General features: G+C 36.4%; 1 protein-coding gene across 19 annotated transcripts in view; it reads right to left on the bottom strand.

The window, feature by feature from the left end:
- The window catches only part of LOC100870220 (pleckstrin homology domain-containing family G member 5), an 86,941-nt gene that overhangs the window by 13,012 nt on the left and 49,189 nt on the right, over positions 1-24,740 (bottom strand). For all 19 annotated transcript variants that reach the window (XR_015292022.1, XR_015292010.1, XR_015292012.1 and 16 more), the window contains 2 exons: positions 7,507-7,749; positions 85-188 (listed from right to left, as the gene is read on the bottom strand). Coding sequence is in view for 2 of the 19 variants with exons in the window: in XM_086907952.1 (XP_086764078.1) it covers positions 85-188; positions 7,507-7,749 (347 nt within the window). In the remaining 17 variants the exon portion in view is untranslated. The remainder of the gene's footprint in view (positions 1-84; positions 189-7,506; positions 7,750-24,740) is intronic.

The following is a 24,740-nucleotide window of genomic DNA, read 5'->3' as shown; positions in this document are numbered from 1 at the left end:
GAATTTTAATAAAATTTCGATGGCAATATTTTTTTCCATCGATAGTTTATTCATTATTAAACTTTAACTTAGAATTAAACTTACGCCAAGTAAGTGCCCTTAGCAGCAGGCAGAAACTCGTCCCGATCCAGGCCACTCGAATCGTCCGAGAGGTCGAAGCTGACGCTGAAAAACTCGCTGCTGGATACCTGAAAAATTGATTTAAACGATTATTTCGAAGAAATTTATTTACGGCAACAGCATTGGCTCATCGAATCAAGGGTTCGCAACTTGGGATTACGTTACAACGAATTTGAAACGAGAATACTCGAGAACACTAGAGAAAGTTTGATGGAAAATTTGATAGCGTATTTCGGTTCAAAGAATCGAAGAAACTCTTCGACACTATATAATGATTCGGGACGTGCCCTGGAAATTTGAATTTCTAATGAAAAGGAATTTCCTCTTCGTAGAATTTTTCGTAGAAAATTCATAGAAAATTTTTCCACGAATTCTCGAAAATTTACTCGATGAAATTTCATGCATTAAATCGTCCAATAACTTCGTGTGTTTTTTCTAGATTGGAAAAATATTTAAACAGATTAATTCATAGATGAAGATCAATACAGCAAACAAGTAGGAAGTAAAAAAAATTGATTAAAGAAATATAAAATATGTATAAATACAATCACTTTTTATTTTTATCATTATAATTAATTATGTGGATTAAACATCAAAGAAAATTTTTCCTGTATAATAAATTTGATAAAGAACCAAACTTGTTGGCAAAAAATAATAGCATGTTCTGATACGTTATGCAACGTAAGCCTAGCGAAAATGCTGAGTTCTTATCCGAATAGAGGTTCATGCCTTCGTGCTGACAATGACAGGTAATAAAATGAGAAAGAGCTTTCTCATTTATGGAAGCACATGGAAAATGGGTCGTGTTCATTTGCCATGATCTTTTTGCCATCACATTGTTCCACGATCGCGCGATCTTTCTTTTTCTTCTCCTTTTTTTTCCTTTTTCGACAAGTTTCCAATTACGTTACTGAAAGTTTGCCTCGATAAAGTCTTCGACGAGTTTTAGAAAACGTGACACATTTCGCGACATTTACACGATACATTTACAATTTGTACATATATATATATATATATATATACATTTCAAAAAAGAAAACTTTAAATCAAATAACGTGTATAAATCAAACGTGAAAAATTGAGAAAAAAAAGAAAAGATTTGTTTAAAGAAAAAAAAAAAATTAAGCATAACAATCCATGTTAATCGTGACACGTAATTAATATTGTGGGAATGTTGTAGATCAGACAAGGATTTAAACTTTTAAGATTTTAAATGAAATTAAATGGAATTAATAATCGAATACAAGTAAAAAAAGAAAAATTATTCATTTTCGTGTTACATTTCATTAAGATTCTTCTATTTCCTTTCTCTCTAATTCTCAACTTTTATTTCCAGATTCGTAACATGTTCGCACGTTCATGTTTCCACGTAGCAATTGTTAAAACAAACTCAACCACATTAACGTTGGCGATTATGCTTTTATACACGCAACAATCCCACGGTTAAAAGCATTCGGACCATTACGATTTCTTTACATCTCTAATAGAACCAAGAATCCTCCATTTGCACATTTATCGGTCCATTGCGAGCAATCTCAACTTGTTCGAAATTTTATCATTGCCGTCATGATATTCTCTCGAAGTGGGTTATACCACGTTAAGTTCGCCAGTAGTTGCCAATTACCATTATTATTATTATTATTATTATTATTTTCCATGTTCAAATTATGCAAAACGATCTTCATCGTATTCCTATCCCAATTAATTCATCGGCGGGAATAACGCTTGTGGAATCCAGTGGAATGTGATACGAATGATCAGACAAATCGAACGGAGTCGCGAATAGTTGACTAAGTGGAATAGCGCGAAAATCGGTCGGCCAAGTCGAGCAACACCGCAATTTATTTAACGAAACTACCATTTACTACCACCTTGTATGTATCACTTTTACTAACGTTACTCTCGTTCCAACGAGAAAACAGTTTGAAAGCGTATGTGACGAAAAGTAGGATAAAAAGAAGAAAACTCGTTCAAGGTTTTGCCTTGTCCAACGATAAAGACTTTCTTTTTTTTTTCACTTTTAACCGAATTTCTAATTATACTGAGTTTTCGAGGATTCTCGACAATACAAGGAATTCCATTGAAAAGAAAGGTATACACGCATTTCTCCTATTTCGCGTAAACGGAAAAGGATTACTTTTGTTCGATTTCGTCGATTAATATTAAGATTGTTACAAAGGACGAGTTATAATAATTTTTCAAGTCTACTTCTATCGTTAAAAATTTTTTATTATTATATATAAAACTAGTGGTTTTTTAACGACGAATTAATATTAATTTTTTACTGACATTTTTCATCACTTTAATTAGTAGCATCATAGTAATAACAATAAATAAGTAAACTCTTTAATTCTAACGTTAATTACTTTATACGTAATTTCAATATTAATATTTCGGATTAGAATTTTAATTTCGTCGAATTTTCTTGGCAAACGGTTCACCAATACATCGCTGGAAAATTCGACCTCCACCACGTCCTTGGACACGTTTGTAACTTACATTCGGCGAATCGATAATGGCGAACAGGCTTGCGGTCCGTTTGCATGTTATCGATTCGAGCTTGGCCAAGAAACCCATGAGGGTGGATTCTGCAATTTCATCGGTGTCCACGGAAATAAATACCTTACACGTTCGTGACAATTCCGTAACATAATTATTATACCTATTATACCAAGTTCCTTTCAAAAGAATTTACATTATCGTCCAACTTCGTTCTAACTTCGTTCGATGAAACAGATGAAAACAGGACGACAGAATCTCTCTATACAATCGTAGCAAATCGTCCATCGATAAGTCGAACCGGTTGTTTCGTTGCCTGAAATCGATCATCCTCCTCCCTCCCCCTTTTTTTTGCCACTCCCTTTTCATTCCACTTTCAATCGGGCATCTTTCTTCAGCCTCGATATCTATTCACCGTTCAACCGTATCGGTTTACCATTTTTTATCATTTAGCTAACCATTTACTATGGCCGATTTCATCGATACAAACATCGATACACACATTATATATATATATATTTTCCATTACGTTGCACGGTGTTTTTTCCTCCCGGGGCAGTGACTGGGGCAGCGAAAAACAGAGACAAATTAATCGCTCGTCGTTCGTTCCGGTGTTAACGAAACAGAGAGGAGGGGAGGGAAGAAAGAGAGAAAGAAATATATTTTGTAATTCGTCAGGGCGAATCCCGGGTTAAAACGCAATTTCCTTTCTCTACAAACCGTTCAGATTCTGTTTTACATAATTGGAAACAAGAAATGGAGTTGTTCAACATGCGACTGTCTGTAATATCGATTCCTTTTTTCCCCGTTTAGCGAGAACGAAACGACGACGTCGACCCGACGGGACCCAAGCGCTCCAATTCCCCACGAGCTCTCCCCGATACTTCTCTCCCCTAGACTTAGTTATCATAAACGGACAACGGCGGCGCTAGTGTTTGCATAATATCTCGCGACCCTTTTATTCGCTGCTAAGGCCACTTTCTTTGATGAGATCTCGCGATACTTAATAACAAAGGAAGGGAAAGATCATCCGTGATCTCGATAAACAATTTCAATTTCCTGATAAAACGTGAATCGAGGGAGGGAAAAAGGGAAAGATTGGATAAACAGGTTGAAACGATTTTTAAAACAAACTTTTAAAATCTTCTCTGGCTTGCATTATATCGGGCTCGTTTAATGTAATTATTCTTCGCTTCCAAGGATATTAATTAGATTATTGTCACCGTGATATTATGGATGTATCCGTTTAGATAGTTAACGATATAAACGAATAAAAATTGTGACAAGGACAAAGTTGAAGTTTTGTTATCAGATTGTTTCGTAAAAATATGGAAAGGAAAAATTGCAACAGATTTGAGGATTTTTCAGATTTATAAATGCCTCTTTTCCTTTCCAATGAATATTTCGACATTAATCCGATTTCTTGATTAAAGTTCTTCAAAATTAGACAGATATTTCATCCTCGTCGCGCATATTTCACTTTTCAACAATTAATTATTTACAAAATAAAATTTTTCTCCCGAGGCAAAGAATCTCTGCACGGACGAAAACCCAAAATTTTCAATCAATCAAATATCTTTCTCCTTCTCCCTTTCTCCAAACAGCCAAAGAAATTCACCGAAATAATCAAGTATCAAGCTTCGCAGGATGGGTCAACTTTTAAGTCGAACGATGTTCAAACTAAGTCGAGTCGAGAGGGGGGCGGGGGGTCTAGTTTGTCGCCAATGTCTCAACCTTCCTCGGTCGAGAAAGGATTACAGGGAAAGAAGCTTCTGGGGATAGCGGGCGAGTGGCAGGTGTTTGACGAGGATAGGCCGCTTAGCAATTCAAATGACAGGAGAGAGGAGGCGAGAGTCTGCCTTGGCCGGGTCGCGTTCGTTAGCCGAGGCGATGGAAATAAGACGATAAAACGTCTGGGAGGGCGTTTCGTGCGTCGCGTAATGCCGACGATTACGAGCCATTTACGCTCCCGACGATTCTCGTTTCGGTGGTGGGTTAGGAATTAATTTTCAACCGCCACCTCTCCTCGCCACCCTCTTATTCCTTAATTTTTCTCCGTCTCGCATTAGTCGAAGGGCAACCACCGCGTAATTCCATTCACCTCCGCCTGAGAACCGGTTCCATTCCCTCGACTTTCCATTTTCTCCTCTTCGTCCTTTGTGCTCGCAGCGAGGAGATCTCTTTTTTCTTTTTTTTCCTTTTTCCTTTTTTTTTTTTCCCCTCCCCCTTTTTGTCTCGTCCGTCCTTCGATTTTCGGGGCTCGTACGCTCGTTTTCAATTTATCCCAGCCCGATCTAAATTCTTTGGCCGTTAGCCGATATTGGGCGATACGGTGATGTACGGTTAATCGCGTGATTCGATGGTGGTGAGATTGGATTATCGTTAGATTTCTTAGATCGAATTTTTGGAGAATTAGAAATAGGTTATATATAGAATATATTATTATTAGTATCATTAGTAGTTAGATTAGTTTTTTTTTATTATTACGATATTTTATTATTCGTAATATTTTATACGCGTTATAATTATTTTTATCTTTTTGGAAGTTTCATTATTATATTTTTAACCGTCTATAATTTTCTAAATGTTCCAGATGGTTTTTAAAAAATCCGAAGAATCGAATTTTTAATATTATTAATTAAAAAGTGCGAAAGATTCCAGCTACACTTAATGAAGATATTGTAAGCGAGAATTAAAAAGAAAATCCGTGAATTTCTCAAATTTCAAAATTCATTATAATTGCGAAAAAGAACTTTTATAACTTGATAAATAATATTTAATATTTAATATTGAATTAAAATAATAATATTTGATGAAAAAATATTATTTGTAAATAGATTCTCCCATTTGTGGTTCTCACATTTCTGACAGATAAGAACAAATATTTATGGAATTAAATAATTGTTATTAAATCGTAATTAAATATTTATGTTTTATGATCGATGTTATTTCATGGGCCAGTGTAAATATAACGAAATGCAAATTCGTCCGTCATTCATGAATATATATTGAATGTATATCGTATAAAATATTGTATATATTTCAATATAAATGAATACATTTTTCACTCGTAAAATTTATTTCATCAATTCTGAACACGGAAAATTCTTAAAATTCTTAAAACTAATGTAATTTTATAATACATACTAAACATATTAAATTGCCTTTTTTCTTTCTCCTTCAATTTATCAAGTTTATCAATTGTCCGATGAATTAAATATTTATATATATTTAAATTATTTGTTTATATTATAACATATTTAATTCCAAGTTGTAATATCAAACATATCAAATTACATCAAAATTATTTACTCGTTTTGTTTCAACGTTTTATCAGGCATGATCAGTTTATTTGCAATTTGATTAAAATTTTTTTGCTTATAATACAAATTAGAATCTTATTTAAGAAGATATATAATAAGAAGACTGAATTAATCTTACTCATCGTGCACGATACTTCATTTACAAATTCACAAATTCATTGATTCTCTCACAAAGAGAACGCATCCATCGTATTTTATATTATCCCTTTGTTACGTTATTCCATTAGTAAGCTCTCAATTTAAATAAATTAAAATATACTTAGAAATGATCATAGAAATCGATAGTCGATCCCCGAGATAAGATATTTCGCTTTGGATAATAAGATCTTTCGTCGTTCCATCTCTCTGTTTCAAGTCGAAATCCGGAGGAGATCGAGCGAAATCTTTGAGAGATCAAGGCTTTCGTTCCTCTCCTTTCACGCTCAACATTTCACCACCGATAAATCCTCAACAATAAAATGTTCGAACTTTCTATTCAACGATTTGTCTCGCGATTTCCATCGTCTATCGTGGCGAACTACTTTGGCTTGGTAAGTAATAAGTGTATTCTTACAATCAGGCATCAAGATTAATTTCTTGGTTGGCTTGGTCTATGTACAGAATTGTTTGCTGTTATTGATCGGCCCGAAAAACAACATGGTAAAGGTACTTACGTAAGCTTGGTATCCCTAAAATTAGGCCACGTTTTAATTGTTACTTCACTTGCGTCGAAACACTTGCATTTTATCCTATATGTTCGTGCTACAAATTTACGTTCGTTTAAATCTTTGATTAACAAAAATATTGATTATCGACGCAATATGAAACGAATGTTATGCTACTTTAATAACATGAATTGAAAGCAGCATACTTTGCCTTTAATCCAAGATTAATAGCTTTTTGTGTTTACTAAATCCACGTCATTAAATATTTGTAACTTTCTATTGTGCAGATGCGGTATCTCCATATAATGTATTATATATTAGATATATTATGTACAAGAGGTGTGCATGTTTTATGATCGTCAAGGGTAGATTATTCGGTTCCTCGAATTCAAACAAATGGTACCTTAATTAGAAATCGATATATATATATATATATATAATATGGATTTTGCAATGAAAGTGCAATCATTGATGATTATAAAATTTGATTTAAATTAATACATATTAAATAATAAATAACCCGTAACAAAATTGATTTCCCATAGTCTCATTTTCTATTCTCCAAGCTTCTTTTAAGTCGATAAATAAAACTTTAAAATTTAACATTAGTTAGCTTCGCGTGTATTTTATTATTAATTCACTCATCGTCTCGAAATATTTTAAACTTTGCCCGATACAGAGACAATTAAAACGCAAACTACGAAAGTTGGGGAAAATTTGGGGTAGACAGAAAATTTGAATAAAAATGTACAAAATGCAAACGAAATGTAGAAAGACAAGAGTATTTAAAACGAAGTATTCCAAACCTTGTTTCCCTTTTTATTCCATATACGCGGTTGAATTTGCATAAATACCTTCAGCCTCGTCGTATAACGAATACACACACATACACATATATTTAATCTCAAAGATCCACCAACCTGTGACCGAGACAGTTTGTGCCTGCGATTCTGACGCGATCCCTCGACGGAAGGCGCGGTGGGCGCAAGGAAACGAGGATTACTCTCCACATTTTGGGGGTGTTGCAATTGTTGTTGAGGTTGATAATGGTGGTGAAGGTGATGGGATTGCTGTTGCGAGGGACCACCCCCCAGATGGTGCTCCCCCGTGTCCAGCATTTTGCTGCCCAGAGCGTCCAGCTGGGTCAACGACCTCGAACGCACCTGCAACCCATTAATTCTTTCTATAATATGCGTGTCATCGTTCAAATCATAATTCTGCAAAAACAAGCTTTTACTCCATCTTTATTTCCCCTCTCTTTTATCGATCCCCAAGGAACAACATTGATTCGATCACGCGTGATCTTAAAAAGAATACATATGATCTTTATTCTCCAATCTTTCACGACACGATAAATCAACCGGGACAGCTTTCTCCTAGTAAGACTCCTACATCCCCCTCCACATACATTCCTCCTATCTCTCTTATGGAAAAAAAGAAAAGAAAAAGAAGAAATCGCCGCTGTTCACCCAACGAGGCAAAAGTAGAACGCGGGAGCGTTCGAGTCGAAGTCGAGGCGGGAGTGGAAAAGGGTCGTGTGTGACCGGGCGAACAGGAAGAACGATATATTTGGTGTGTGTGTGTATATATATATTTGAGAAAATGAAAATTGGGTCGACGACGTGATGGAATGTCGTCGAGTGTTGTACGACGAGTTAACAAGAGGAGGAGGAGATTGCATACAAATTGTTTAGTAATTAAAGGGTTTCGACGAGAGATCCCCCGTGAGACGATCCCGGGGTCGAAAAATAAATTCGAGGGGGATTTTCTGTAACTGGGTCACAGAGCAATCGACCGGTTTTACGAGGTTATCGATCGTCCCTCTCGAGGGCCTTCGTTATCTCGATCTGGCCGAAAGCATTCTTCCTTTATTCAACCCTTTCTTTCCTTTTTTTTTTTTTTTTATTCGCTTATCCACTCCTCGACTCGTCCGCAGCAGTCTTGACACCGATTTCTCCTCGATCGATCTGTTGTTTCGCGAAAAATTGGCCCACCTGGACGAGTCTTGGGTATCGCCCAAGAGAAACTGAACTATTCAGGAAGGTGTAATCATCGGGATGTTGTATGTCGGGTGTGTAATTTGCTGGAAAACGAATGGAACAGGAATGGAGCCAGTGTCTTATTCGACCTACAAGATACAAGGAATCCTTTCCAATTTTTCGTGATTTTAAACACGAGATTCTCTTCGCGGCGAGCGAAGAAGGAAGCTGTTAATGATTTGGCTGCATAACGATTCGATATTGGCCTCGTCTGGAACTGGTATTATGTGGAGTGTGCAGATATTTCGAGCGATAACGTCCATGCGTATAATCGATATTCGTGGAAACGCGTAACCAGCGATGATCATTTTGAAACGATATCCAAATAGATCCAAGTAATCGTGTTATTATTACGATCTAAAAATACATCCAATTTTTTTTTGGATTCGATTTTTTGAATCGATATATGTATATTTATTGTTAATAGATGAAAATTCGAAAATTTAAATTATATTTAATCTTAAAATTGAATTCGAATCTAATTTGAATAATTTGAAATAAAATCGAGCGACGATGGGGGAGAGCGGAGTCTAGCTGTCCGTCGAGAAAGAACAATTCGAGGATACGTTGGATTATGTTGTGAAGGGGGTTGAAAGGAGAATAAAAAATGTGTATGAAAGGGGAGGAGGAAGAAATTGGAAGAAAAGTAGGGAAGGTATTCTCTATTAGGGGGAAACGAAGTGGTGAAACTGGAGTACATAAAACTTTGTTAAAGAGGTTGCACCGATTTTTCAGAGGAGAGAAAAACGATCGCGTCAGATTCGCCGATAAATTAATCGAAGATCAAGGAGGCGTTTTAGTCGCTGTCCGTGCCTGCGCGCTTTCCTATAAATCAAGTCGCCCGAGCGCGCATTTTTCAACGGTGAAAAATTTCCACTGTTCACATTTTTGCCATTTCCCATTCACACGTGTACTCAGAAAGAGTGGCGCGCTTCGAGATGCATAGCAAAATATGGAATATGAATAATTCCAAGTAGAAAAGTAAAAAAAGGGCGAACGATTCCAATACTCTTCTATCTGAAATCACGTCCATCGTTGTTTCGTTGTTAATTGGATAAAAATTTTCTCATATGATTTCGCGACGTGTGGGATTCCAAAAATTCTGGCACCTATTTTTCAGCTTTCAGGAAAAATTCAGGCCAGAATATATCACACGAATTGGGCCAAGTAATTTGAAAAGATTGGGGAGAAACATCAGCGATTTTCAAAGAAGAAACATCCGTGTTCTCCATATTTATTTCTTGTTCATCTTACGCGTGCAAATTAACCGTCGATATTCTGGGGGAGAGTATTAATGAATTTTCGCACGAACGAGTCCGAGAACTTTGCACGAAAAATTGTGCGCGTCTCTGATAAAGTGTCGCGCGAGTCTCTGAATTTTTCATACTGTATTAAAAAAAAAAAAAAAAAAAGAAGAAGAAGAAGAAGAAGAAAAAAGGATGAAAGGAAAGGAGTGAGAAAGAATACCGTTTTGGCGGGTATAATAATCAGAATACCCTCTGGCAGAGATATTTTTCAGAATAAGAAGAATAGAAAGAAACAAAAGATAGTGGATCAGGAGACAGGATAAATCTTTCATCTTTCACGGGATTTTATCCCGAAATGAAACGTGTAAAAAGTTATCTAAACAGTGATGTGAACGTTTTTGCGAACGTGTCACTTTCTTTCAGATTATATTCCCCTAATATATCGAGGACGAAAAATTTGTATTCCTAGAAATTGTTAATTTTTAATCTCAAAAATATGTATATGTAAATGTCTTTACAATTTATGAAATCTTTTTATACAGAAGAGGATATAAAACAAGATTGCAGTTAAGTTTCTTAATTTCAAAGGATTCGAGAATAATATCCAGAAGGGACTGTTTAATTATATCGCGTGGAATAATAAAAAACTTCGTTATCCAGAATATCACTTTTCTTTCTCCAGTATTAAAAAAAAAGTGGATAAAAAGTTGAACGATCTCGAGGGGGGAATATTTTGATATCGTCTTTTTTCCCATAGTCCTTTTCAATTCACTTCGTACTTTTAAAAATTCTATTCAGAGTTCATAACGAATGATATTGGATGGATAATTCTTTTAGATCGTAAAAATCTTCTTTACGATATTTATAGATACGATATATTTACGAAAAGTGTATAACATAGGATCATATAAAAATATATTTAGTAAAATAATCCAGTGTATGGATTGGCGCGCACATATTCGCAAAGCGTTTTATAAAAACACCAATGGTAATTCAATATCGAACGAATCCCTGAGTGAAAAATAAGATACGCAGTTCTCGATGTCCACCTGTATATGTCGATGGAATACACATTTTGCGCAAGCAGAAATATTGAAACAAGCCAGTTTTTTACGGTTTTGTTTTCAATTCGTTTGCTTACCCCTTTTTTTTTTTTTTACATTTCTTTTAGTTTATTCGTTCATTTTTTACTCGTTTGTTTACAATATGGCTTTATCGATTCGTGTCTCTGTGGTCTCTTTTGATTTCATTTCATGTCTTTCATGCATACGAAATAAATTTGTATAAATAAATGGATTTACTTCAAATTATTGGAAAATGGGCAGTAGATTCAACTAGAAATTTTGCATCAACAAATAATTCTACATATGAATATTTAACGAATATTTAATGACCGGGAACGAATAAATTGGATTTAAATTGGGTGAAATTTTTTTTTCCTCTTTTTCTCTCTCTTTTGCGATTGACATTTCGACGCGAAATATTCTTCTCCAGAGTTCACTCGGGGCTAGAATAATATCCGTATATACGAAACATTTGTCCGCATGTGTTTCGAAGACAATATCAGTTTATACATTTATTAATTCTTGGATCGATGCGTCACATTCTTTCACGAATTTTCCCCTAAACAAAAACCAAACTATTTTATTATATAAATAAAAAAACAATCTTCGAAAACTGGAAAATGTTTTAAATTTTCTGAAGAATGAAATTTTGAAAGGTTAATCCAATCGATAACAGAATAAACGTGACACAAATTTTTCTTCCCTCATTACATATTCTTACGAAAAAGAGAGAGAGAGAGAGAGAGAGAGAGAAATCAAATAGAAAAATTCATTAACGAATAATTGCACGGTGAAAAATTTAAAATAAAATAAGATTCTTACGATAAAAGAGTTCAAATCAATAAAGCAAGTTGCAGCGTGAAGTCCGTCCGTTTACAAGATATATTTTTCACGTGTATCATTTTCCTTTTGGACCGATATTCATCGAAACCGAATAAAAAAAAAAAAAAAAAAAGGAAAACAGGAAACGAAATACGTGGGCGACTATTTTTTTTTTTTTTTTTTTTTTTGTTTTATAATAGATTACGCACTCATGTACAGAATTCCAACCTAGAATTTCAACATATCGAGATTTCATAGGGGAGGAGGAGAAGAAGGGCTCACTTTTCAAAAATATCACGAAACATTTTTTTTTTTTACGAGAATTTTTTTATCGATATCGTATCGTGCGTCAATTCTTTTCTTTTTTTTTTTTTTCTTTTTATCACCGACGTTACTCCTCTTCGTGTCTTTCTCGACACAATTTTGTTTTAGAAATAACTATTATACGATCTATTATACGATGTGTAACGCATTGTCACAGACACATTTGAAACAACATCGCTTGGGAAAATTTAATATCTGGAGAGACGCCTATCGGAAAATAAAACGCATAAATCTTGTTTATATATCGGGAAAAACGGATAGGAAGAGAATAAAGTAACTTCTGCTTTTCGAAGGAACATCCTCCCTTACCGCTGTTTGAAATGCGACCAACGTTGGGTGAATTGAAAAGGGAGACCTATGTGCAACCAACGTAACCCATACAAATTGCAGTCGCATGCGGACCAACCAGTTGTTGAGTCATCGTCTTTTTCCCTCGGAGAGAAATTGTTCGAGAAAAGTTGTCCCTATTTCATAAGGTTAAGCTTATGAATTTACAACTATTGATATTTCGTGTTAGATCAATATCATGTTTTGAAAATACGATTCCAAAGAATAAATTGTAAATTTAAATGTTGCAAAATGATTTATAGTTTGTTTAAAAGAGAAAAATCAATTTATTACCTTTTAGTTTCAAGTTTATAAAAATATATGTCTGTTCAATTTTTTAAATCGTGGAACTGCAATAAATAATATGCAACAAATGATCGATATTAATTGGAAAAAATTTTTTATTCATTATAACAATTCCAGATTATACATAGTAAAAGGATTGCGCAAAAGTGAGGTTAATTGGTATTAATATATCCAACATATCAAGCATTTGTTTGATCAAAAAAAAAAAAAATTGAAAAATGTTTTTGAAAATACAGATTGATTAATATTAATATACTATTTTAATTAAAAAAAAAAAAGGCGAAGCATTTATTAAAAACTTTTCGAAACTCGAAAAGAGAGAAATAGAATAAAACGAATATAATATACAATCGAAGAAGAATCACTTTTTTTTCGAAAAAATACCTATAATAATTTTCTCTATCAAACGACGTAGTAAATAGATATCAACGGGGAGAAATTTGAATAGTAAGATATCCACAAACGGTTAAACTATTAATCAAAATGCGCCATTCTTGCGAGATTCCATCCCTTTCACAGATATGTATACATTCGGTATTGTATCGCTCATCGTGCCATTTCCCATCCGCTCCGTGAACCGTTATACAATTACCACCGCCCTCATCCGCTCAAACAAATGAAACGGCCAGTCATTAGCGAGTAATAAATGACAAGGAGCGAAGAGCGGCGGGGAATTTCATTACACGGATTCTTGCTCCCACTGTTTCCATTTAGACCGTCGCGTGAGAATTCACCCTCTTGGACCAAGTGGTGGGAACGAGGAAATATGGACAGTCGACTTTCTACGTGGACGAGAACTGTGTGAGTGAAAAACTTTACTTATCTAGAAATCTCGCTGGATCTATCTTCGATCAATCTCTTCGATCCTAAATTCTGGAACTGGGACGCTTTATCCCAAGCAAATTATTTCGATCGAACGAGCAACGTCACCATTTCGTCTCGTTAAATCGATATTTTTATCGTTATAGGAGCGAGCAAGGATACGAATAGTATATTGCTCTCACGAGAAACCTCAAAATGGGGCGATTACGCAGGACACTGTTCGCCAATAAGTGACGTAATATTTTATTTCTAACCTTTCGTTTGTTCGAAATGACCAGTCAAACCGTAAACCCCCATTCCTCGCGGAATAATACTCGCGGAATCGAGATCGTGAATTCTGAACGCCCATCATCGAAACGTGTCCTCTTCCATTTTGCTTTACGCACAATTTTTGTTCTCTTATATAATTATTGGCGGTTATAGGAGACACTGTTAGGATCAAGATTTCTAACGAAGAAAAATAACGAAATCCAAGAAAAGTATATGGGAAAAAATTATAGATTATCGTTTCGTTGTCGATTTAAATTTCACTCTTTCGTCGAAGGAAATGGATGGATATTAGGAAAGACGTTTGCGCGGTGAGTTACAGTGATCTTGGTTAGACTTGGTGGAGTAATTTCAGGGACGAGTAAAGTCGGATAGTAAAGCGATCGCGGGAATGAAATTCAATCGCGATCTCCGTGGAGTAACCGTGGTTATCGATTCATTTTTTCCCCTCCTTTTTTTTTTTTTTTTTTCGTTCGGTTATTTATTTATTTCATTCGATGTCGCTCGAGGTGTTTCGACCATTTATCACGAATTCCAATAGCGATTCGGTATTGGCGGCGGGGAATATATTCTTGGATAAAATATGATGTATTAGGGTACGTGTCCTTTTTCGTCGGTTTTTGCGCGGCACGTGGACGATTTCCAACGAAGATTCGTTCGATAGAATGCTCTTTTCTTTTTTTCACTTCCACTCAAATTTATGCCGATTCCCTTCAATATCGTTGCGAGTACAATGCGTATAAATATATACGCGTCGAGAGCAATTATATACGAGGAACGTGGAGGGTGAAATTTTTTGGTTTTGTGAAATTTGTGCTTCGCTCTGCGGATTTCACATTTTGATGAGATTGAAATCGGCCGTACGAGCATCGGGCACGAAATTTATTCAAACGATTCGTTGAAATATAATACGTGGAACGCATTTTTATTATTAATTATCCGATAATATCGAAAAAAAAAGAGGAAAATTTCGAAATTTGAAATAAGATTAAAAACGAGAATTAAAAGCTCAATGTTTCGAAAATCGTTGATTTGGTGTATTTCCATTAATATATTTATCGGTTAAAGAAAATAAAAATCCGTTTCAAAATATTTCTATACCGGTGGATATCTCGAAAATCCATTCAATCTCCCGCGCAATCGAATTTCGACTCCTCGTTTCACCTTAATTATGATCCTTAGTGCACACGCCCTGTCTAATTGGAAAAATAATTATCCACGAATGCGAGGAATCCCGGATCAGGCTGCCGACTTTCTGCGACGTTTCCTCGAGGAGGACGCGGGAAATCGACGAACAATTCGATCTTATTTGCCCACGACAAATAAAATTTCCACGAGCTGAGGGAAGCTCGCCCGGATAAATCTGTAAATCTGACCGCGACAGCGGCAAAGCTCGCCGGTTTCCACGAAAATTCCGGAGAAACTTGCCTTCGATGCTTGCGAACGAACATTCCCAATAAAATAGTTGCCAGTAAACGGTTCAGATATTAAAAGCTAGTCCAGATTTTTGCACAAGTTTCCTTTTAATTTCTTCCGAAAAAAGGGGGAAAAATGTATCTCGAAGGAAAATTGTCGTTGAAGAGTGAAAAAGTTGTGAATCGCGGTGAATTGGCTTTTTCTTTTTTTTTACCGAGATAATAATATTTTTTATAACAACGATAAATGGAATCGAAGAAAAGATAAAGATACAATTGTTAGCCAGTAATAGATTCAACTTACCTTAAAGCAAAAATCTTATCATCTGTCTGTTGAGAAATAAGTAATTTTTGTAAATTAAAAAAAAAAAAAGGGGGGGGGATATATTCGAGCGAGATAGATTCGGTGAGTAAATATTACTTGATCTTTTATATTTTAAAAGATACGACAAACGTCTTTGAAACGATCCGTTTAAAATATCCCTTTTATAGAGGGTGATACGGTCCTCGAACGCTATATAAAAGAGGGTAGTTAAAAGTGTTATTAAACGCAAGAGCTCTGAACGATAGGGAATAAAGTAAGATTACGAGGCTCAAAACTCATCTTCTGATATTCGAGTCGTTGTTCGTGGAACTTCTAATAACGCGATGCTGTTACGTTGCGGATGTTATTTTTATTGTAAAGGAAAACTATAAAACCGAGTTTACCGCCCTTTCCTGTACGCGTCATGTAGGATTTTCATGAAAACAACCAATTTATTATAGTAGTAAATTCGTTAATTACATAGGAGGAATGTGGCACTCCTATTTTGTTTGAAACGAGATTGCCTTTTTTTTTTTTTTTTTTATAGTAGAAAATGATTGTACGAAGTTTCAGCTTCATTTTGTGAAAAGTTTGTTAAACGTTTAATTAAATTTTAAAAGCGGATATAATTAAAATTTTCCCGATTTATTACAATATATAATTAAAAAAAAAAAAAAATACGGAATCTTTATCTTTAAATTTCGAAATTCGAACATCGATTCGTAAAAAAACTATGTTGATCGTGTATTCGATTTAATCGAACTAATCGATGTCAACACGATAAAATACTAATGAGCGATCGTCACGAGTAAATCTCGAAATTCGAATCGATCGTTCAACACCGGCCGGTTCAATGCAAAAGTTCCACTGCATAAATACGAATATGGGTTTAATTGGTCGATTGTCGTGTGAACGATTGCGGGGCAACGAGGTTCGATGTTAAATTAACATTTCCACTGGCGTCGATCAATGAAAATTATTGCTCGCAAGCGTGGAATCGTTCCCCGATAACAACCGTACCATACTCGGCACTTTTATCAGCGTCGCTAATTAAATTGCGAAAACTAAGCGAAACTTCATCGTTCCAATACGTACGTACGTGCACGTACTCTCCAATTTCTCCTCGAAAATTCACGATTACTCGTCAATAATAGCTTTTTCGATCGAAACCGGCCAAATTCCAACTACCATTGTTTGTACAACATACATACAACAACTTTTTTCATGGATAGATTTACGATTAATCTCGAACGACACCCTCCTGAAAGTTTCACGAGTACGTTTACTACTTCGCGGATTGAATACCGCGCCCGATTGCACGATACTTTCACGGTTGGTTTACGTGCCTCGTGCACGTGCACCTAAGTGGCGTGTAAATTTACAATGGTGTTAAGTCGATACCATTTTTCTCTCCCTCTCGAGGCGCCCCCATGCTCGCGACACTCGAATTAAAGTCTTACATCGGGAAACGCGTTACACCGTAAAACACGTGGCACGCGACATAATTCATCGCACGCTCGTCGAGAATTAATTACACGTACGATTACGTACGGAACAAAGGGCTACGTCCCACGTACGGAAGCTATCTGTAATTGCGTATACCAATGTTAACCTCGTTTACACCCTCAAAGATGCTCACCGATACGCTTGCGGTTTAACAAAACTGATACGAATAATAGCTTCGAATAACTTTCCGCATTAACGATGGCGCGCGAACCAGGGGAAATTGATCGATATCGCGATGTACCAAATAGGTATGTAGGCAGAAACTTCCATCTAGCGTGAGTGGCAACACTAAGCTTTCGTTGGTCGATGGTGGAATCACTGTACTAAGTCATCGCGGATCACTGTAGATTACCGTGCTATCACGTATGTACGTAATCACGATTCGCAATGGGATCGATACGAAGAAATCAGAGAGGTTTATTTAGATCGTGTTAATTCTGGAACAATATAGTTTCGTGGATCACGAAACTTTTTTATTTCAATCATTATCGTGTATTTCATTTTTTTTCATTATCGAGAAGATACCGGTTCAGCTGTTACAAAACGAGGTTATTATTAGTTTTGAGGTTAGGATATACAAGGTATAGATACAATAATGAGCAAGCAACTATCGAACACCGGAGTGTATATAACGTAATTACTCGAGAAAAAGCAGGCCACTTGATCGAATTTTCACAATCCAATCTAGGTCATAGAGCATATAGCATAGAGCACGGTCGTTGGGTGACGTGGGCCATCCGAGTGAACTGTCACAGGCTAATATGGATTAGGGGTCTGCTAAACTTCCGCAGAGGGACATGGGTCACGAGATTGGATACGCGCGCAAATAGAATGAGCACGTACGTTGTCACGACGCGGCATAAATGAGGCGTTGATCCCGGTCGGCGAGAAGCGTGAATATTAAAAAAATATTCCTGGGAATTTTGACACCCAGCGGGACAACAAGCGTCGCACCGATGCGTCGGCGAGGCCATCAGCGCTGGAAAATGGTACCGATAAACGGACAATGGGGCGAATTTTACGACGACAAGAATTTGGCGAGGCGACGAGTCGCGAAACGAGTCTCCAGCTAATGACCCGGCAATGAAATAAACTTGCTCGCCTTTCCCCCTTCCCCCCTCCCAGAAACCCATTAACGCTTTTGTCGTTTCGCCTGGGAGAGAAGTTTGCTCTAGAAATCGCTCTATTCGCCGTCTAACGACCGAGAAAACGATAACGAAGTGTGCCTAACGATTCTCCACCGAAAAGGGGGCGCACCTAACCTAACCTTTCTTTCCTATTCGTTCCGTTGTTAACATTTCTCGGTTTAATGTCAATACGAGAGAGGGGAGAGAAGTTAGTTAACTAATAAATCTAACTTTTTTAATCTTTTTCGTTCGTTGCGTAATATTACGATAATATTATTATGCGTTCGGTTTAATCGATATCTATCGACAATTGTACGCGTGTAAATAGCGATTTCTCTTCAAGCGTAAGTAGAACGAGCAAACTTAATCTCTCTTTCCTGTTGCATTATCGGTTTAATGTCAATCCGATGGGAGATTGTTGGCTAAATTGTACATAGACCAGGAAAATGATAAGAAAGAGCTCTATTTTTTCTTTGTTATTTAATCATTGTTTATCGATACTTGACAAAAGATTATCGACTGAGTTCGTATATAAAGTATATGAAAATAATAAATGAAGCGTGTCTAACGATTCTCATCGAAGCTCGTGAAACGAGCAAACTTAACCTCTCTCTTCCCTGCTCGTTACGTATTGTTTGTACCATTGATATCGATTATACGACTATCGATATATCGACAATTTGATAGGATATTATTGACTAAAATGCATATAGACTTAGTGGAAGCAGCGGCGGTATAACACAACCACATCGTTTAATTATGGATAAGTTTGCGGTGTGGCAAAGTACTTGGAAGCTTAAAGTCTTGCAAGCCCTTACCCCTATTGTCGCAACGACTAAACTGCTAATAGTCTCCCTTTAATCGCACGTTGATTTATACCACTTACGGAGCAAATGTGATAACTAGCAAATAGCAACGTTACGCTAGTTACCAACAGAGCTTAATGAGTGCATAAATCTACTACAATCGTTTCCCCTCGTTTTTGTTGAACAGTCAATTAAATTTCATCATTTCAATCTCGAGCATTAGATTATTTTGCACACCGTGAAATTTATTTATATCCGTCTTACGACTTTAATTGCCCTTCCAAACTGTTTATTATTATTCTCGTTGAAAAATTTTCTTCTCGATTCACAAACCTTTTTATATTTTATTCAATTCATTTCATGTCAAAAATTCTAATACGTTTTAAAGTTGGAAGAAAAGCTTTTTGAGAGAAGTCTTTTCTTCCTTTCTTAACATCCAATTCGATACTTCAGCACTGAGAAACATCGTTTAAATGTTTCCTATATATGTATGTATATATATCTCGAAACCATTAAGTTTTTATTTTAAAAACCTTCTTACGTCTACCACGCTTTTTAACATGACTCGAGGAATCGCATTATAGGAAGAAAGAGAAAAAGAAAGAACAATCTTCTCCTCGGGTTGTAAGCTCGAAATAAATTAAAATTTCAACGAAATAGATAGCAGTTTCCATTCGGCCGGGAAACGAAATATAAGATAAAAAAGAAGCAAGAGAGTAGAATTGACAGAGAAAGGTCGGGTGGGCCATTAAGGTTCTACTGTTTTAACGATAACATCTGACATTAAGTAGTCGCCGTGGCATTTCACCGCGCTCTCCTCCTTTCTTCCTCTCTGTCACGAATCTCTACCGCTCGTTGACCCGTAAAAACCTATCTCCCTTTGACGTTGCACGCACAAACAATGGCACGAAAAGGCACAATGCGAATTCTCGTGGCGCGCGGAAAACACCGCCGATGAGCAGAGAGAGAGAGAGAGAGAGAAAGATAGGTCGGAATTTCGTTCTCTGTGTCTATCTTGCGATGTTAGGTCAGAATTTTCATTAAGTTTCACGAGGAACACGACACGGAAACTTTCTTCTCTCGAAATTCTTCCATGTTCCCTCCATCATACGGAGAAAGTACATACATTTAAGTTACTACGTCTTGCTGTCAGTTCTCTGAATGGAAATGTTTCGTGAAATTCTTCTCCTCCTCGAATGGAAATATTCTCGTTCCCTTGGATGAAGAGGACGAGAAAGTGTAACATTTCATTAGGTCGTGAATAATTAAATATCGTTTTAAAGAATTTGACAAAATGCGATGAATTGTACATCGCAGAACATAAGCGAACTTGCTTGGACGATTAATTCGGAATTTCTTGCTCACTGTTTTAAGTCGCGCAGCGAGTTTAATTCTGCTTAATTAAACCAAAACAATTTGCCGGAGAATGAGTTTCCTTAATCCGTTCTCGAGCATCTCTGATAATTCCAAGAGACAGAGATTATAATCTAATTAATAATTTACCCTACATCAGATGGCATCTGAACGAGCAACATTTCTCAAATTTCCAAGATGGAAGCGCAGTGTAATCTCATTTCCAGAAGAAAGGAGGACGTTGTTATACAATATATCTCGATAATTTGAAGAGTTAATCGTCTCACGTTCTGTCTTGATTATCTGTGAAAATTATCAAGTTTAAAAACTGGAATTTCGTTTTTAAGGGCAGGGAAAACAGAACACTTTTGATGATCACTTTTCTATTTCGTAACGAATGTGTCCACCCCTCCTTCCTTTCCTTCATTCACAAACTAATGAAATCCAGGACAAAAAAGCGGAATTACCAAGTGTCCTTAGTCGGGTCAAGGATCAATGTCGCTCAAGACTCGAGGAGGGTCCCGCATCGAGAAAATGGATAATCCTCCTCCAGAAAAAATTCCTCCAGATTCCTGTTCGTGCGCTGCGAAAATTATTACTCGAGAGAAATTGTTCTCGGATTTTTTTAACGAGCATAGGCGGCCGACGAAGCTTCACAAAGCTTCAGCTTTTTTTTTTCGGTAAACTCGAGTTGATCTGTGCTCCAGCAAGTTGAGCAAATTTCTAAAGAAAAAAAACGAGGAAACCAATGAAAGGAAATCACAGAACAAAACTGGAGAAGGGAAAGAGAAGGAGGAGATTCATATTTTCATCCAGTTTTCCATAAGGGTCCCTCGTTTATCGTCCACGCCCTCGAATCGGCGTCCAAGGATACACCGTAATCCCGAAGAAAAGAAAATGACGAGGAGGATGAGGCTTTCACTGGGTCACGATCGAACTTGGCATAGATCGAAACAGATCTTCCAGATGACGGAATCGATCGATCGATCTTGACCGTAATAAAATCGTAAATAGTTGGCTCGCTTGGATAATCGACTCGGGGGAGAAGAAAGTTTATCCTCTTCCGTTTCGAGGATAAGACGTGGCTGTAAAAGGAATCGAGGACGATTGGAGATTATTCGTTTCCGATCATCGTATTGTATCGTTTGTACGATTTTCTTGTTCTTGGGTGAAGAAAATTTGAAAAAAATGAGACGAGTATATCGATGTCAATTTATTGAGACTGAAGAAATTTGATATAAGCGATGGAGAGAAGAAAGAAGAAATATATATATATTTTTGTTTTAACGATTTAAAAGAGTCTCGTTAATCCAGGCTACAGAGGAGAGGATAAAAACGATTCGTTACGGCATTTGCAACTACTTTTAACAAATTTCTTAAGTGCACTATGAAAAATGCATGGAACGCGATAGGCGGGCATAATTTGGGGGCAGTTAAACAATCTCCATCGAGCTGGCTGTGTTTTAAACATTCGATAATCACGAAACGCTGTAAAGGGAGAGGATGGTTTTGTGCACGAAAGGTTTGGAAAAGTTTCGAATTCTAGGAGAGTTTCACAAGGCCGGCCTCCGCGGGTCCTTTCGAATCGATGGGAAAATCTGATTCCAAATATGGCTTAATTATTCCAATGGCCCTTCATTGTATCGAGGGATGGATCCTCTCGATAACGAACACGATGCATAAATTCGAAACTTTGAAGAAGTGCCCGCCGCATTTGCGAAATAAATATTCATACACGAATATCGACAAATTTATTTCTGCGGATAGTTTTGTAAAATAAAAAAAGTTTCGATATTTGAAATTGAAATTTACTGTTAATTTTTTCCTTTTTTTGGTTGAAAAAGTTGAAAAAGTTAAAAAATTAAAAGTCGGGAAAGATCGTTTTAAAATTGTTGTTGCACTTCTATCTGTGAGAAAGCGAGAAAGATTGAAGAAATTCGAGAGTTGAAGAAAAGACTAAAAATCCAAGGATTCAAGGATCTGGAAACCGAAGGATTAACACGAATGCAAAAATGTCGATAAAGGTGGAAAATTCGAATAAAAGTAATCCATTATCGTCAGATTGCCAGGGAAATGATTAATCGACCAGTGTTTTTACATTCTTTCGTTTTTCAATAACACGACAACACGTTTTGGAGATCGATCGTTTCCAATCATTCTCGCCGTTGAAAATTTTCAACGAAAGCTTCAGCGTCAAACCCTTCGAGCCTTCCCCATTCGAGAAAGACTTAGTCGATACTTGGGGCTCTTCCTCTCGAGCGGGCCGATTGTTTCGCAAAAGCGATTCATGTCGATGTTTCCACAGAGAAACACCACCACCCTCCGCGCTGTTGTTCTCCTCCATGGCGTAGGCAATAAAGCCACCCTTGACCGAATTTATTATCTCCCCCTCCCTACTGGTTGCTCGTATATCATAATAAATCGACCAGAAAGTTACATGAAACGAAACATAAAGTTTATCCCGAGCGCCGATTAATTGCCGCGTCCGGCCGATATTTTCTTTCTGTGATTGCGCGTGGCTCGATCGATAATCGAGCTCGATCGGTAACCGGGTCGGCGAATAACGAAGCGCGCGACACCTCTGATTAATGGCTCTTGGAAACCGCGACCACGACTCGTCTTGCAACACCTCGTTTGCAAACGTGTCGTTTAAGAGTCGTTTGATTTTAGCAAGGAATTCGAAACTTTCGAAAAAATATTTCTCTACGGGCAGCGAGATAGATCGGTAATGGAAATGGATAGATCGAGATTCCGATATGGGAGTGATAAATATTCATAGAGTTACTGCATGTCTGTTGTCGCTCTTTCTTTTTTTTTTTTTTTTTTTACAGAGAAAATTGTTCAGCGTTGAGATTATCGACGTGTACTCAACGATTTTAATCGCAATATGTAATATATATATATAAAAATATATATTAAATTGACAGGTTAATCGTGATTGAATCTGGAAAAAATACACGGATGATATTTATAGCGGTCGATTTATAAAGAAGAAAAATATATATCGATCGAATGCTGTAACAATAAAATGTATGATATATTATTATTGATTCGATTATTCGTCATTCGGTCAATTTGTCTTGGTTGATTGCCTATACACAGGCGTTTCGAGCCTGGTATTGACTTGTTTACAACTTGAAAAGTCTCGCAAATAGCGCAACATGCACTTTGAACTTTTTTCTATCGTGATGAAATTTACAATCTCGTCTACAAATATATATATTTTTTTTCTATCACTCTGCGAAGAAAAAGAAATAATAGATGGCGAAATATAATAATAGAAAATTCCAAAATTTAAATTGCATTGAGAAAAAGGAGAAAAGAAAGAAAGGAAGGAGGAGTAGATGTACATTTTTATGGAAAATCAAGGGAGATATTGGAAAAGTTTGTTGAGATCTCGCATTAATTGATTTGCCGCGGGCGAGTAATATCGATCGAAACTTTTTCACGAATGGAATTCGTTCCAGGGGACTTTTCTTTCGAATACAGGCAGTTTCTTTTTATTCTCGAATAAGCTCAATGGCTACTTTCATTCGAACGAAAGCGGGGCCAGCCAGAGTAAGAAAAAATTTTTTTCCAGTTTCAATGGCACGCGGAACAACAGAGTCTCGATTACGATTTTAAATAAACGGTTCGATTGTGAAACTTATCGAACGAGTCTCGTCGAAAATTTCGGATATGAGAATGGCGTTGAAGCGAACGACTGTTGGAATACAGATTCTTCCAGTCGGGAAGAAAAGGGTGGAAAATTGTACCAAACCTTTTTGCTGAGTCTCGTTTAAAGCTAACTTCTCGTAAAAAGTTTTCGGATCAAGGGAATTAAAATCATTAAAAATACTGTAATTTACTCAAGCAGTCTTAAATATAAGACGCGCAAGAATGTTAAATCGATGATAATTAAATACAATAGAAAAATATTAATTTAAATTTCTGTATATCGTGAAAGAAAATCTAATTGAGAGAAAGTATTAGAGAAGTTTCTGGAAAAAAAAAATATTCATACATCATTGTGAATTATTTCACAATGAAGAAATAAACATGGAAGGAATACTTTTGAAATATTTCCTACTCGATGAAATATTCAATGAACTTTCAATTTCCACGTAATAATTACCTTCACTATATTTATTGGCGTTTAACTTTTTATTAACCGTTTTGCTTTTTCCTTTGAAAAAAAAAAAAAGTCTAAACTTCTTTCATCTCGTATCATCCACGCGTTTGATATTTCCACCGTAATATTTTTCAAACCATAGTTGCTCTTAACGAATTTCGTTCGATTCGAAAACTAACCATTTTTTTTTTTTTTTTACCAAGCTTGGTGCCCACAAAGGAACGACGTTAGTCGTTCAAATTGCTTTTTCCATACCACGAATCCACTCTTGAAACGATTGTTCCTCGATATGGCCACGGAATCGGGTTGATCTC

Source organism: Apis florea, unplaced genomic scaffold (genome assembly GCF_048593485.1).
Source record: "Apis florea isolate Af1SG1 unplaced genomic scaffold, ASM4859348v1 contig_3034_pilon, whole genome shotgun sequence".
Taxonomy (NCBI): domain Eukaryota; kingdom Metazoa; phylum Arthropoda; class Insecta; order Hymenoptera; family Apidae; genus Apis; species Apis florea.
The sequence above is the reverse complement of the archived record's forward strand: the minus strand, read 5'-3'. Positions and strand labels throughout refer to the sequence as shown.